The sequence below is a fragment of the Vitis riparia genome, chromosome 10 (genome assembly GCF_004353265.1).
Source record: "Vitis riparia cultivar Riparia Gloire de Montpellier isolate 1030 chromosome 10, EGFV_Vit.rip_1.0, whole genome shotgun sequence".
Classification (NCBI taxonomy): Eukaryota; Viridiplantae; Streptophyta; class Magnoliopsida; order Vitales; family Vitaceae; genus Vitis; species Vitis riparia.
In genome coordinates this window covers 10,455,726-10,471,890 of record NC_048440.1, presented here as the reverse complement: position 1 = coordinate 10,471,890, position 16,165 = coordinate 10,455,726, and the positions used below count along the sequence as shown (strand labels likewise).

The 16,165-nt window shown below is 32.9% G+C and overlaps 1 protein-coding gene across 3 annotated transcripts; it reads left to right on the top strand.

Moving 5' to 3' along the window:
* The first annotated feature begins 1,975 nt into the window (after positions 1 to 1,975).
* LOC117922860 (probable 3-hydroxyisobutyrate dehydrogenase, mitochondrial) lies at positions 1,976 to 15,455 on the top strand. 3 transcript variants are annotated; one of them, XM_034841043.1, is made up of 10 exons: positions 1,979 to 2,197; positions 2,842 to 2,930; positions 3,163 to 3,277; positions 6,134 to 6,284; positions 8,996 to 9,078; positions 9,945 to 10,040; positions 11,188 to 11,330; positions 11,829 to 11,913; positions 14,282 to 14,361; positions 15,207 to 15,455. In XM_034841043.1, the coding sequence occupies exons 1-10, from the start codon at positions 2,090 to 2,092 to the stop codon at positions 15,292 to 15,294; spliced, it is 1,038 nt and encodes a 345-aa protein (XP_034696934.1). In that variant the 5' UTR covers positions 1,979 to 2,089; the 3' UTR covers positions 15,295 to 15,455. The 3 variants fall into 3 exon arrangements, with proteins under 3 accessions (XP_034696935.1, XP_034696934.1, XP_034696937.1); XM_034841046.1 differs by lacking the exon at positions 2,842 to 2,930 and having other exon boundaries at positions 2,115 to 2,197; XM_034841044.1 differs by lacking the exons at positions 2,842 to 2,930; positions 3,163 to 3,277 and having other exon boundaries at positions 1,976 to 2,197.
* The last annotated feature ends 710 nt before the right edge of the window (positions 15,456 to 16,165 follow it).

Below are 16,165 nucleotides of genomic sequence, written 5' to 3'. Positions count from 1 at the left end.
CCTAATATTGAGTTCGGGTTTATTGTAATGGAAATGGCTAACAATGAGGTTGATTAGTTGACAAGCCTTATACTAGACACACCCTTATGAGTTAAACCTAGTCCATCTATCGCCCCACATTATGATAGTCAAGCAACTATGCTCGAGCTAAAAACAAAATATATATTGGAAAAAGTAAGCATATGTCTTAAGACAAAAAAAAAAATTTAAAAAAAGAATTACTCAAAAAGGTGCAATTTTTAAGATTTTTATAATGTCAATGGAAAACTTGGTAGATTCTTAACAAAAGGTTTAACCAGAAAACTAGTAGAAGAGACATCTAGAAAAATGATATCAAAGTCGACGAAATGAACCATTTATGATGATAACCCAACCTATGTGAATGGAGATCATAGGAATTAGGTTCAATGGGTACAAACAAGTTACTCAAATTATTGTACAAGCATTATTATTTGTTTTTTCTTAGAATTTTTATGGTGTAAGTTGTGTTTGCTACAACTTGGAGTAGTGAGTAAATTTATAGTACACACTTGATGGAATCATCCACTTATGCAAGCGTGAAGGTGGGACCACCTTGTATAAGAATTTGGTAAATTTTCTAGACCACTTGTGAAAATCAAAGACAAGGTTTATGACTTAAACATGTAGCATAGTTAGTGGTTTATGACAAAAGACATCATCATTTTTGCATTTCAATTTCTATTACTCAATCCACTCCAAATTTGAAACATCAAAAATTGAATTTAACTCTTACAATTTAATTGTGACTTATTAAGTTAATATTAATTTGTTATTTATTTGTGAGTTGTTACAAATTTTTAAATTACTTTGAATTATTACAAATGTTTGAATTCTCCATATTAAATTTCTTTTTTAGTTTATGAGTTTAACTCTTCTATTTTATGGGTAAACTTAATATTTATTATTTAATAACTTAAATTGACTTTAAGTTATTGACTTAAAACTTATTATTTCATTCTCACTTTATGTATCAAGGTTATTTAATAAAATTAATTTAAAATTTATTTTAAATCATCAAATTAGCATATTTATCTTTATAAATTATAATAAAAGTAAATGAGGTCAAGTAATAATGTAGGTCGCGAAATAGTGTGAAAGTACCTACGATAAATTATAATAAAAAAGTAAAATGAGAATATGAACTTAAAAATAAATTAATTATTTTTACTTATTATCTAAAATTATTTTTTACTTTAAATCATGTTATTAAATTATTTTACTAAATATATTTAGACAGTTGAATCCTAGATACTAAACACCACCACCCTACTCCACACAACCTACATGCCTCAAAGGGCAAAATCGATTTTAAGAACAACGGATCATCATGTTTAAGCCAACTTCAATTTCCTTCTTTCATCTTATTGTTTGTGGACTCATTTTTATTTAAATAACATTTCAATCTAAGTGATTTTCCAACACTAACAACCCTATTATCCATCAATAAGAAAAAGTCACCACAACCCATTAGGCTAAACCAGACCTAGTGGCTTGGATGGCTCGAAGCCTTGACCTAAGCAGCCCCATGGAGCTAGCCCAAGGGGCAACTTGCCACAAGCATGCATAGAGAGTGACTTGGCTCAAGTTGATATCAAATGACCCAATCCTAGACAGACAGTGGCATTACATTTTTTGTAAATATCATTTCAGAGGTATTATTCTATAATAAAAATTGGAATTTAAAGAATATTTTATACTAATAATTGATATTTTTTAAATGAAAAAAATATATATTGCATGTCAATGTTTGATTTTTTTTTATTTAATAGTTTTTTTTAAAACAAATATTAAAGTTATTTAACAAAAATATATTTAAAAATAATTAGATTGGGTTAAGTTGGACGTTTCCGTTAAGGAAAATAGAGGAAAAACAGGACGCAAAACAAAGAAAGGGGAAGGTGATTATTTTAATGGTAAAGTAAAATAGATAAACACAGAGGGTTGTTGATAACTGATAAGCATGCGAATTTATGTAGATTTATTGCATAAATGTTTGTTTGTGTGCAGCATTATTCTGTAGGAGACTGTTGGACTTATCTTTTCTCTGCAACTGTAGAGTCTGCCAGTAATGGCGATTTCCAGAGTAAGATCACTCTTGCCTCTTTCTATTGGTATACACAAGTCTGTTTCTTCCATCTACAGATTCTATTCATCAACCTCCTCAACCCACTTTGAGGTCAGTGTCTTTTTCTTCCTTTCTTTCGTTCTTTTTCCTTGCTTATTTTTGGATGCTTTTTTGCTCTGCAACAACACAATCAAGCTTTACTAGGCTAATTATCTGTTGGGTATCTGAGAAAATTGATGGGCTAGTTTTGTTTTCTGCCTTTTTTGAACTTTTTTTTTTTTTTTTTGTGCTGTTTGGTTGCTAAGAAATTAGCAGCTGATACTGTTTGATTGCTAAGAAATTCTCAGTTATAGTGTTTGGTTGCTAAGAAACTGTGGGTTCCAACTGTTTGGTCCCCAACTAGGTGATGGCATTCAGGGAAAGAGGAAGTGCAGTTAGCCTTGTTAACTTTCCCTGAGGCTATTGAATTTCTATCATTTCAGGTATTAAAATCACATAATCAAGGTCTTTTTTTTTTTTTAATAGGGTATGTTATGAAACTGATGGTTACTTTCTTCGGTTTTCTGTTTTTGCCCTTTCTTTGGTAAATGGATTTGGTCTCTGTCCAAACAATGGATACTGTTGCTTTATGTTTTCTCTCAATGTAATTAATTAGAAAATGTTGTGTTTTTTCTTTTCTTTTCTCGTTTGTGTTTTCTTTTCGTCACTTTCTTTAGGGGTTTGTTTATACATTTCAATTCATTGATGTGCCACAGAATGTTGGGTTCATAGGGCTGGGAAATATGGGCTCCAGAATGGCGAACAATCTAATTAAGGCTGGATATAAAGTTGCAGTTCATGACATGTAATAAATTTATTCTTTAGTGCAATTATGTTAAAATTAGCTCTTGAGATTGTTTTTTTCAATTTCATTTAACAAATTCAATTATTGCTTTGAATTCCAAACAATTGCTTCTTTGTATTAGTGAAGCCTATTTATTTAGATGATAATTCTAATTAGATTAATCCCCTTCATGAAAAGTGTACTTCGTGTGTCTCTTCTGTGAAGAATGTCATGGGGTTTTGGTTTCTTTCAGAAACCATGAAGTCATGAGGATGTTTGCAGAGCGGGGAGTTCCCACAAAAGAAACTCCTTTTGAAATTGCAGAAACAAGTGATGTTGTAATTACCATGTTGCCTTCATCCTCCCATGTGAGTTTATGATTCTGTTGAGCTTGTTTCTTCGCTTGTCAATTCTATTCCATTATAATTGCATGCTTGATTTCCTACCATACTTTTCTATAATATACTAACCAGTTAGGGATGCTTGCTTCATCTTTTTCATTTTATTGACTAGAATTTTTTTGGATCTTATTATGGACTTCTTTGCTAAATAAATATGAGGAAACTTCTCATGGAGTTTCATGCTGTGAATGTTTTTAATTTAAGGAATCAGAATAGGCTTCATGGTTCTTGTCACCATTTATAACCCGTCGAAGACTAGCATTTGAATCCATTATGCCTTGATATTGCTTATGTACTAGAACTTTGATAAAAAACTTCTTGTTCTCCCCAACTCTATATTTTCTATCCTTTTTGGAAAACGAATCTGTTTATCTTAAAGAAATCTGATTGGTGGACCAAGAAAAATAAAGTGTGGCCCACTTAATATGATAACTATATAAATATGACAAAATTAGTAAAATGTTCTAAATATTTATTATATTCCTACTAGAAAATAAATAAGTAGAAGCAATACATAGAAATTGGAAAAAGAGACTATTTTTATGCTATATTTGGTTCCAAGAAACTACAAATAAAAGAAAAAAAATTGCTACAAAAAATGATTTTTCTTATGTTTGGTTTACTATGGAAAATATGAAAGAAAATCAAATATAATTAAAATTTGTTAGAAACTTATACATTTTCAAATTATTTTAATATTTAAATAGAAGAGTTAAAATAAGTTTGCATATAAAACCTATTAAAGGAATATATTATATAACTCTCTATTTATTCATCCTTACCAACCATGGTTCCTGCCTACACTATAGTGATAAAATGAGAGGACTTGCTAATAGTTCTTTAATTGTTGAAGTAAATATAGTCGTAACTTTTTCTTAGATACAGTTTGATTATGGTTTCATGTTGACATGATTACAGCCCCACCAGAATATGACATGTTCACCCCATATAAATTTGTGCAGATTTTGAAATTTTAATAAAAATTAAGGTTATAACAATGATTCAAAATAGTTTTTATCTTATTTCTTTGATAATTATTTGATAGAACAAGTTACAATCTGTGTAGTTCTTGAGGCACAAGCTAAAGATGTCAGAGTTGTGTGGGCTTGACGCATGGTTCAGTGGGTTGCATATGTTAATACTCCCATGACCAATCCTACTTGTTTACTAAATGGGTTACTCAAATTTCATGGTGTTACCTGCTTAATAAACTAGTTGTTGAAGGATCTCAATGCAATTATTAAATTGGTTATCTTTTGGTTGAGTAAATCTTTATAGTACTTTTACTCCTACACAACACAAACTTGAAATGATCTAATCAGTACAACCTATCCATGGTGGTTTGCAAGAAGGGTTTAATGCTTACATTTGACATAAGCCCATTGTCATTTTTTACCTGTTTTTCTTTCTTCTAATTGTTTACCACTTCATTGTACACAAGATAGATATGAATGATTACCTGTAGCTCTGTCTTTTCCCAAACAACAACAGTATCTTTTAGGAATTCCCTACGACATTCTTACCTTAGAAGTTTTCTACAATACAAATCTTCAATGTGATTGAATGAATATACTTGTTGCTAAAATTTTTCAGAAAGGTTTAATAATTAAGTATAAATTTGACCACATCATTCTGTATTGTGCATTTTAAGATATGAGATACAAATGCTTGAGGCATACTTTTGTTTTTCTTTTTATTGTTTTCCAATTTTTTAGTTGTTTTATTTATGATAAACTTGAAATTGATGATATAATCTCACATGAAGGATAAAAAAGCTTGATTTGTGTGGTTCAGCTTTTAGAACCATGTTCCTCTAATTCATTGATGTTGCTTGAATATTAATGATAATGTTGAAAAAAAAATGTATGTGGACATGTCCCATCTTAGTTATGATCTTACAATGATACAAAATTGCTGCAAGTAGTAAATATGAATTCTGTTATGGTACCTATATCCTTCAACTTTACCTAGTGTACCTATGTTGGCATGACACAAATGGGTGTGGATATGCGTTCCTTATAGTATGCTCCTATTTTGCTTTGGATTCTGTTTGATTTTGATAAATTTTTATTTTTATTTTCAACTTCCTTAGCAGATAAATTACATTGAAAAAATAGTCTACTAGAAGTGAACTTCTATAAAAATATTTAGGGATAAAAAAAATTAGGATAAAATAAAAAGAAGAGTTCTTATTAAAGATTTCTTTGTTTTTTATTGATGGTTAATTGGTTTTTCTTTCTTTTTTCCTTTTATTATTTCTTTATCCAAGTGTCTATACCCTATTCTAAAATTTGTAGGTGTAAATGATTGGAAACCTAGACACATGTCCATATCTGGCACCTACACCCAAACTCATGCATCATTGAGATTTAATAGATGGTAAAATCAGTAGATAAATTTGGCTCTGAATTTTCAGGTGAAAGTATTCCGCTTCAGTACCAAGTTGGCATGAATTAAATTAGGCAATAAAATTTTTGTGTAAATGAAAGTAGACATAACCAAGAAGAAAACTATGAGAAAGCACCTTTGTTATTCAATTATCAAAGAGGAGCAACAAAGTCCTCTGAAAATTTCCTTGATAGTTCAAAATAGTGCCAAGATGAGAGATTTCTAACTCGTAAGAAACATTTGTTCTAGTTAATACTGTTTTTAGGAGACCTTTGCGACTGCTTTGGTGTTGTCAAATTGCAACCAGTTTCAAATTTCTATTTGGTCTGGACACTTGGATTTCTTACTACCATTTTTTACCCTTTTGGCCAAAGTTTCTGCTATCTTTTACTCTGCCACTATCCTTGTATGAACATACTGGTCTTATGTACATAGGTATTGGATGTTTACACTGGACCAAATGGTCTGATTCATGATGGGAATCTGCTAAGACCAATGTTGTTCATAGATTCGTCTACAATTGATCCCCAGACATCAAGAAGGCTTTCTGTGGCAGTGTCTAACTGTGGCCTAAAACAAAGGAAAGGTAACAGTAACTCCCCTTTCCTTTTTTTTTGGGTAGCAAATATTTCATTGAAGAGAAGAAAAATGAAGATACAGCACTAACAAGGCTGCCAAATGTAGCAGCCCAGAAAAGAAAGGCACCAGTAATAAACTGTCACTACGATTGAAATCACACTGTTGTCTATCCATTTTCATATTTTCTTTGCTCTTACCTTTATTGCATTGACAAGATATACATTGAGTTTGTAAAAATTGGTTGCCTTTGGAGTGTCGACAGTGTTGATTATGATGAGTTTTTTTGTTAGTGTCACTGAGTTTAGATCAAGAGAATGGATGTTGAGATTACTTTGTTTCAGTTTCCCAGAAAAAGGCAAAAAAAATTTGGGTCATTTTGACGGGACTCTTAGAATTTTTCATAATTCCTTTTAAGCGAGAAATTGTCATACTCTAGCTGCAACCATTGCCCTTCTTGCCAAACATGTACTAGAAGCTGCCAGGCGTAGCCTAGTATGCAAAACTAAATACAATGATCAATATATATATTAGAGATTAGGATTTGAAATATTGTAAAAACATGTAAGATACAGTGAACCACTGGCAACATATTTCATCATATTTTCCCTGATTTGGTTTAGATATGAGTTGGTCAGGTTTGATAATGCCTTGTTTTCTATGTTGAAGTTATAAGTCTTCTTATAAATTCTTCTTAGGTGAATTACAATCAAATTTGGGTCCATTTAGGGAGTGATTCTGGTAAAAATGCTTTTAGTCTACACCACTTTTGTCAGTAGGTTCTCCAAAAAATGCCTTTATGAACAATCAGATAGTGTTTGGATATAAGCTCCAAAGGTAGTTTTGGCAGTGTTTTTAGTAATGAGTTACATAACAAAAAATTGATTTTTGGAAGAAGAAACTACCAAGTGCTAATCTAAAAATTACTTTCAGTGATTTTTAAAATTTTTAGAAGTGATTATTAAAACTTTTCCAAATGCATAATTTTTGCAAGAAAAACATTTCTAAACATTATAAAGCACTTTAACCCTCCAAGAATCACTCCCAAATGGGCTCTTAGTGTTCAATGAAATTCTATTTGTCTTCATGGTACTAAAGCGAGATGGTCAAACCTGGGTTCAGTGCTATTCATGTTCTCTTGTCCACTGCTTTAGATTTTCTAATTTTCTATTTTTTTTAATGTTAATTTTGCTTGTGAGGATGATTCTATCATGTCTATGGATTTCAATCCATAGACACTTATTGTTCATTTGGAGTTGGAAGAAAAAGAGGGAAAAAAATTTCAGAATCTTGCACGAGCCCAAGCTAAATAGTCAATAAAGGAATATTTAGTTCAAACAAGCCCAGGTTAGACAAACCATCGCATTCATAGCCCATAACAGGCATGTCTTTGTTTTCAATTTTTTCATCCAGGTGACTACTGCCAGAAAAATCTAGTAGCTGGAGCAACTTTGAATGAGAATGCATATACAAGGCAAGGCAGTTGACAGTTAAACCTCTATAGTGTTTTCACAAAATCTCCAGGTCTATGGGACAGGAGTATAGGAAATTAATCTACATATTTTTTGAAGGGCTTAAAGTGTTTTCATAAAATCTCCAGGTCTATGGGAGAGGAGTATAGGAAATTAATCTCCATATTTTTGAAGGGTAATATAGGAGATTATGATTTGAAGCGTTTTAATCACATGTAAGTACATTGGATCACTGGCAGTGTGGCTCATCATATTCCCCACAGTTTAATATGATTTAATTAGTTTTGGAAAGTATCTTAATTATGATGTTTTGGTTCTGAGTCTTCTACATAAAACCTTCTTAGGTTAAAATTATTATTTTTAACTTACTATTTAATAGAACTGTGTTTCCAATTGAGAAAGACAGGCCAAGAGCCCCTTTGCCAAGTACAAAAGCCCACTCAATCTTCTTTAAAAGCTGAAAATGAAGGTGATTGAAGATTAGAATGACTAGAAGGCTAGGGAATCTGAGAGTTGCTCTAGTACAAAATAAGCAACATAATTATTGATTGTAATAATAAATTTCATTTGCTCAGTTGTAAAAAGGGGGAAGAAGAGGAGGGGGGGCGGTGGGCTGTGGAGGGGGATGGGGTGTGGGAACATGCCATGATCTACTACTAATAGGAATATCCTCAAAATAAACGAATCAAAGGCCAAAATTACATCCGTAGTCTTCCTATGCATCCTGCATTAACATGTAACTGTACCTCGTGTTCTTTCCTTTGAGGTTTTTATCATATGCCTTTAATGCAAGTTTCCTTCAAGTTACATGCATGGTAATGAACCACTGGATCAGTGGGCCACCTTATAGTATCAGTACAATGGACTACCAGATATGATTGTCTGTGGAGGGGGATGGGGTGTGGGGACATGCCATGATCTACTACTAATAAATAAACGAATCAAAGGCCAAATTACATCCGTAGTCTTCCTATGCATCCTGCATTAACATGTAACTGTACCTCGTGTTCTTTCCTTTGAGGTTTTTGTCATATGCCTTTAATGCAAATTTCCTTCAAGTTATATGCATGGTAATGAACCACTGGATCAGTGGGCCACCTTAAGTATCAGTACAATGGACTACCAGATATGATTGTCTAAAGGTTCATCATATGATTTTTACCTGGTGTGCAATGCCTATAGACTTTGTGGATATGTTGGACTTCATTCTTTTGCAGTTCTATAAATTAACTACATACACTTTATGCAGATATCTGGGAGACTCCCATAATTTTGGATGCCCCTGTATCTGGAGGTGTTCTTGCTGCAGAAACTGGGACACTTACTTTCATGGTATCTTTCCGCATTGTCCGCCAAAATAAATGGATATAGATATCTTCCAGTTTGACTGGTCCATTATGATGGAAGAACCATGTATTTGCTCGTTGAAATAGAGATTTTAACTATGGATGGAAAATGACTTCTTTGGTCATAGGGTATGCTTATATGGTTCAAATGTTCTTCTAGGAATGAATGATTGGATGCAGGCTTAGTTCTGGTTAGTTAGATTAAATTTGATGAGAGGCCTTCATTTTCCCTTTTAATGCTGTGGGAGCACATAAACTAGACCCCTTCCCAGCCATTCTTGTTCTTGTATTTCCTTTTAGCTCTGTCTTGGTATTCAATTGCTGGCAGTTCACCCGGATAGAGTTAAATAAGAAAATAAAAAAGAATTGCTTACTTAAAACATACTATACAACCAAAAAACTTATATGCCCAATCACATACAACGATTTTCCATTTTATCATGTGTAGAAAATGTCCAATTTCAAGCAGTTGGTTTCCTTTGTGCCATCCCATGCTAGAGATCAGTACTGCTCTGATTGTGTCAGTCTTTTTAAATGGATGTAGGGATTGAAATAGATCACTTTCAGGTAAGGACCAAAATTGTTGAACCGCATCTCATTCTTTAAGAATTAGGCTGGAAATTAAAATCTGAACCTGATCCATGGTAGTTACCTATATTTTATTAGCCTTCCAGCCTTCTCAAACTTGTTTATTTTGGACGATTGGGGCACTACAGGTTTGTTTGAGTTATATTAAGTAATGACTCAGTACATGCCAAATAATTGAAGTTTGTCTCAGTTGACATCCTCAAGCAGTTTGCTTCCTTTGTCCTTTTCAATCAACTTATGAACAAAAGATGGCTTTTCTTCCAGGTTGGTGGATCAGAGGAAGCTTATCTGGCTGCAAAACCCTTATTCCTCTCCATGGGTAAAAATACAATCTATTGCGGTGGAGCAGGAAATGGTTCAGTAAGTTCTCATACACTCCTCAAGCTAAAGAATTTTTCCCCGTTTAATTTTTTTTTTTTAGTTATTTGGAGAAGTAATTAGAACTTGATGAAGAAAAGGGATTCATGTTGTCATGTAGATTCGTGTCTTTTGCTGCGCATGGTCGGGATGTGACATAATGTATTCTAAACAGTTTTAATACACTGAAGATGTTCCTTTGAAACTATGAAGCTGAATTATCATTATTTTTAAATGCATCTGTAGGCTGTAGTAGGTGATGGTTTACCTCTGACCGATGTATTTCCATATTTCTTGGCAGAATCAAAATTTGAATTTGTGCTGTTTTAAAATGAATATATGATTTAGCGATAATCTATTGAAATCTAATGCTAACATCATACAACAAATTAGTCATCAATCAGAGATTGGTGCCATTCATACATGAAACCACATTTCATAAGCATTGGAGCGCAAAAATATTTCAATTGGGTATTCATAACATTTCCAACTGAGTGTTAAAAAACAGTGAATATATTTAACTCTGACAATCAATGTAGTTTGGATTCATAAATTGGCTTGACAAGTCTTCATCTACAGTCTGATTCATGTGGAACTGCTATGTTAAGAAATTCTTTATTACCTGTAACTTGGAAAGTCGCTTATATTGCATGCGCTTGGTCCGGGATGTAAGAATGCCCTAATTTAATCTAAGATTTTTCTCTTTCATTATTCTTCCCCTATGAAAACAAACACCAATGTATAAGTTGGTTTTTACAGCAAGGATGTCATGTTCTGCTTGGACATTATATGGCTTCCCTGAATAAACCTAGTATTTTTGTATCCTTGCAATGCAACTGACATACTTGAATCCTTGGTCTTCAATGCGGATCTTCAGTTTTGTCTTTGGAGGATTTACCTCCATACTTGAGATGATGCTACTTTTGTATGTTGGATAGATAAAGAATTGTAAGAAAGTTTTGGTGTAATATATGCTTATAAACATCTTTTCCAACTGTATTCATCCTTAATCTTGCTTCAATATTTCCTTTTTCTACTCCTACATGTATAGTAACTAATATCTCTCCTGATCATTTTAGAACTGGTGATTAATTCTAAATATGTGAATTTTTGCCTACTACTTCATTCCTTGGGTGGATATGTTATTTAGGCAGCAAAGATCTGCAACAATTTGGCGATGGCTGTCAGCATGCTTGGAGTGTCCGAAGCCTTTGCTCTTGGTCAGTCTCTAGGAATTGCCGCTGGTACCCTAGCAAAGATATTCAATTCTTCAAGCGCTCGCTGTTGGAGTAGGTATTCAATACCTCTTTAACCTCTGACCTTTTCACAACATTTGATAGTTCCAATTGGACGAGATTTGTTTTCTTCCAGTTGCACTTAAAGGTAAAAAAATGTACAAGCCAGATTCTCTAACCACCCATGATGAGTTTGTGACCACGTTTATGTTAGAGGGCCATCTTAAGTGACCAATGTTGTAGTGTTGGATGTAAAACAAAGGAAAACAAAGAGCCAATGTCTTCCCACATTTCTGACAACTTAGAAATCAAGTGCCATCATCAATTTTTCCATATCAAGTCCATAGCCTTCAATTGACCATGTTCCAGCAATAGCCTAGGGACCTTTATTTCAGCAACATGAGAGGAAAGTCCAATGCAGATTGTATAAAAAATATTTGCTCATTCACTAAAAGTTTAAAATGAATAAAATGACTTTGCTCATGTGATAGTTTCATTCAGATCTTGATGGTTTAAATATGTTTTAATTATACTAAGAGCATGCTATACATTACAGTGACAGTTATAATCCAGTTCCTGGAGTGATGGAAGGGGTGCCCTCTTCAAGGAATTATGTTGGTGGATTTGCAACTAAGCTTATGGTAAGCAGGTTCTCCTATTTTGCTTCTAGAATCATTTTCTTTGCTTATAATATTTGAGAAATAACCATTTTATGATGAACCATTAATGTGTCTTGTGGCTTCTAACTGATGAAATAAGAGTATTTCAATCATCCTGATGTTTATTTTCATTTATTCTGTGTGATGAATTATAGATCCATATTGCACAATGTAACACAGATATTTACTTGTTATCTTGTGTCAATTGTCAAGAGGTGGTAGCACTGGTTAGTTAATTTAGTCAGAGTTCAAATATTGATGATAACATGGTACAAAATGTCTAGGTCAAAAGTGAGGAATACACAGATATGTAATTCCTAACTGATGGTGTAGAAACTATGTAAAATATTACCCGATATTGTGTCTTTACGAATAGAGTGGTTGAGGCTTAGGAATGTGGTGATGAGATGGTTTAGTTTGCTTAGCTAACTAGATTACAACATCATTAAGACGAAGAAGATCTGTGATGAATAAATGAAAAGCACTCTGATACCTATGTATAGGAATGACATTTACAGTCAATGCTGTACCAACTATATGGTGCTGTCAGGCCTATAAACTTCCGGAAGAATTAAGCGAAACTTAAGACATGAATGGATGATATGGAAAAACAATTTGGCGTGAAGAAGACTGGTGATGGAAGCTTCTTTATTGTTTAGGAGATTTTGTAACACAGACTCATTAAATCATTTCTTGAGGAGATCATGTGGTGGATTTTAATAAATATAGGAGTGTCAAGCTGACATGTTAATGAGATATAGAACATATATGATGGAGCAATAACTAGCATGAGAATAAATGGAGAAGAGACTAGTAAATTTACATTATAATAGGCTTACATGAAGGATTGACAGTGAGCTTTTAATCTTTCTTTGTTTTAGATTGGTCGTGGATACTTGCTTGGCATATTCAGGAAGATATTATAGGATGTATAGTGTTTACCAATGATCATATTTTGATTGATGGAGGTGGAATGGGGTTTAGGCACCGGTTAGAATTTAGACTACGGAGCGATACGTTAAACCTATGGCTATGTTTAGTTGGCTAGATGGGATAGGATATGTATATCCTAGGATACAATATGTATATCCTAGGATATCATTTCCAATGAAATATGATATCCTTGGATATTATTTCTAATCAAATATGTTATGCCATGCTTATATTTGGTTTGTAAGAAAAATGAAATGAAAAACATTTATATTCATATTATATTTTAATTTTGGATATTTGTTTAAAATAAAAATTATATTGCACTCCAATATTTGATATTAAAAAATTTAAATATCTTTTGTATTATTTGGAAAATTTTCTTCAAGTTAAAATTTAGTAAGTAATTATTTATTTGTTTATTATTAATATTCATGATTCAAATATTTAAAATTTTGAAATAAAAAAAAAAGTTATATTACTTTATTCAATGTATAAAAATAATTTGTATATATTAAGTAATACATATATTAATATTGTAAAATGTATTTTCTTAATTCTTCTTTTTTATCTACAAATTTATAATTTTTGACTCAGAATTTTTTGTTTTGCAAAATAAGTAAATAAACACATAGAAAAAAAAATTAATAAGAAGAATAAATTTATGATATACGGGATCTGTATCTAGCATATCTCAACTTATAATTAACATATCTTATGCATAAGTAATATACTTGCTATCATAAGGTTGGATGATATATCTCATCCTATGTTTGTTTGAACATCGGATATGATAAGTGAGGAGATAATTTATTTTCTTCTATTGCCAACCAAACGTGGGATGAGATATATTTATCTAATGTCTTATCCTATCCCATGTTATATCGTGCCAACTAAACATAGCCTAAAGGTTTTGCTAACCAAGACCATGACATTATACATGGAATGTAACCCGTACTCTTGCAAAGCTACGGGAGGGGTAGCCTTGGTAATTTTAAAGGGAGTGTTTCAGGGGAGGGGTAGTATTCTTTAAATGCAAGCATGTCCACTTGTGTAACCTTCATTCTTCCAAAATTAGCCGTCACAGTTCCTCCTCAAATAAAGATGTCAAAGGTAACAGAGTATTTTCAAAGAATTGACATAAGTGGTGTTAATACAAGTAGTGGGAAGAGGTTATTATTCACAATGATTACCTTTTTCTAGCAATAGTTACAGCTTCTCTCTCACACACACTCATGGTTATTCTACATTTGGATCCTATAATTTACTCTACTGTTGCTCATCTTTCCTGCTGCTCCATAAAACATGCCTGACAAGCTGTATTTTATTTTCTCCAGTACAAATCTTTGGTTCAATATACAAACAATGAGTATGGATGATGATGGTGTTTTTCTTTTTTGTCATTTTCTTTCTAATGCAGGCTAAAGACTTAAACCTTGCTGCAGAATCAGCCAAAGAGACCGGCCTCACATGCCCATTGACATCCCAAGCAAAAGAGATGTAAGTTCATTTGCACTCATATGATCCAACCTCTAAAATATTTGCTGTTTCAGCATCTGTTTGTTGAACTGAGTGGGTACACTGATATAAACCAGAGTGTACTAAGGATGCTGTTGAAGTTGTACTAAGAAAAGAGCCGTCATTTGATGGATAATTGTGAAATTTATGTTGAATGATTTTATAATATCATCTGGACTATTTGACCAGTGAAAACACAAGTTCATTACCGGATAACCAATGAAGATGATATTTTGAAAATGCTCCACTCCCATACACTTTACTAGGAATAAACTTTCATATAATAGAGTAACTCTGACTCAATGGCTAATATATTCTTGGGCTACTGTTGTGTTCTGCATGGAGGATATGTCCTGTTTCCTGTTACATGGCCATTAATTTTGTTCCTTTCCATCACTGATCCTGTTCTCCTATGTATCATGGACTGGACCATGGGCTATGGGTTCATGGGTTGAGTCCTAGGTCTTGGACAAAATCAGGCATGACAATTCCCATGGGTTGAATCATGGATTCTTTAACAATAATAACTTTTTAATCTTCTGAAATCCTCATGCTTAATATCTGAAGAGTAATTTTGAAGCTTTGATAGAAGTCGCTTGAATTGTTATGATCATCCATTTGAAAATTCTAGCTTCCTACCAAAAGGTTAGTTTTGCCATATTGATTTTCCCTGACCCTTTTAACTTCTCACTGAAAACAATGAATTACAATGAACATATTGTCTCAGGCAACAAAACAATAGTTAAAAGCTTAGACATACTATAATAAAATTATAATATGTTATCTTAAAGTATCAGTCTGCTAATGAACTGAATTCCTATTATCAGATATGTGGAGCTTTGCAAGGAGGGTCATGAAGCCAAGGACTTCTCCTGTGTTTTTCGCCATTATTACTCAGGCAAGGATGAGCATTAGTTTGAAATGTGCTTGTGGAAGATCCCAAGTCCTGCTGAAGTTTAATAAAAGAAGCTTATGTTTGCATGCCCGTGTACTTTGCAACCTTTCTAGTAATAAGTTAACAGTGTTGTTTTTCATGTTCCTTTTATTCTTTCCCTAAGGTTTTTTCTTTCTCATTCTATTTTTCTCTTTAAAATAAGATAAAAATGAGCAGCATCTCTAAGGGGATTCAGTCTTTACAGTATTGGGTTCTGGGTTTGAAGCCACAGAACTCTCAAGTTTTCCTCAGTGTGTGTTTGAATTCCTAATAAGGAGTAGAGTAGAGCCTGAAAATATTTCTTCCTACCATTATTCCGGCCACCTTCCAGTGCTTTTGAAAATCCACCTACGTGCAGGAACACATAGCCTCAGATCAGGTATGAGTTAGAAAAGATCTCATCTATTAATTTTATTGTTGTTCTTATTTGTGATTAATTATTTGGGTTTTGGTATGGTTTTGGAAAACTTAAATGCCAGTATGAGAAATCTGAGATGTAAACTGTTTAGTTCTGATTCTAGCCAATGGAGATGAAATTGTTTGATTCTTACTCAGTGTTTGTTTCTGATATACTCCATGTTGGAAGGTTGTGTTCATGCATGTTTTCAAATTCAAGGGGTGTTAACATCTTTCCATGGTTCTGCCATTAGAGTTAATGCTTAGTGGAATCGTGATTCTAAATTGGGATACATTTTATTGAGCAGAAAATGGAGGAAAATTTTTGTAGATATTGATGCTCACTAGACATTGATAATAGGCAATGAAGATATCAATAAATGAGTGGATGTTTAAGAAACCAACAATTGGATTAGCAGTAGGGCCCTCCTATTAACACTTCTGCCTCCATAGTCT

What these genes read in the sequence shown, in the direction of transcription:
- LOC117922860 (XM_034841043.1), top strand. Translation starts at nt 2,090, where the DNA reads ATGGCGATTTCCAGAGTAAGATCACTCTTGCCTCTTTCTATTGGTATA. An exon ending in CCTCCTCAACCCACTTTGAG is followed by an intron (nt 2,198 to 2,841) that starts GTCAGTGTCTTT and finishes GATGTGCCACAG; the next exon opens with AATGTTGGGTTCATAGGGCT. An exon ending in ACATCCCAAGCAAAAGAGAT is followed by an intron (nt 14,362 to 15,206) that starts GTAAGTTCATTT and finishes TCCTATTATCAG; the next exon opens with ATATGTGGAGCTTTGCAAGG.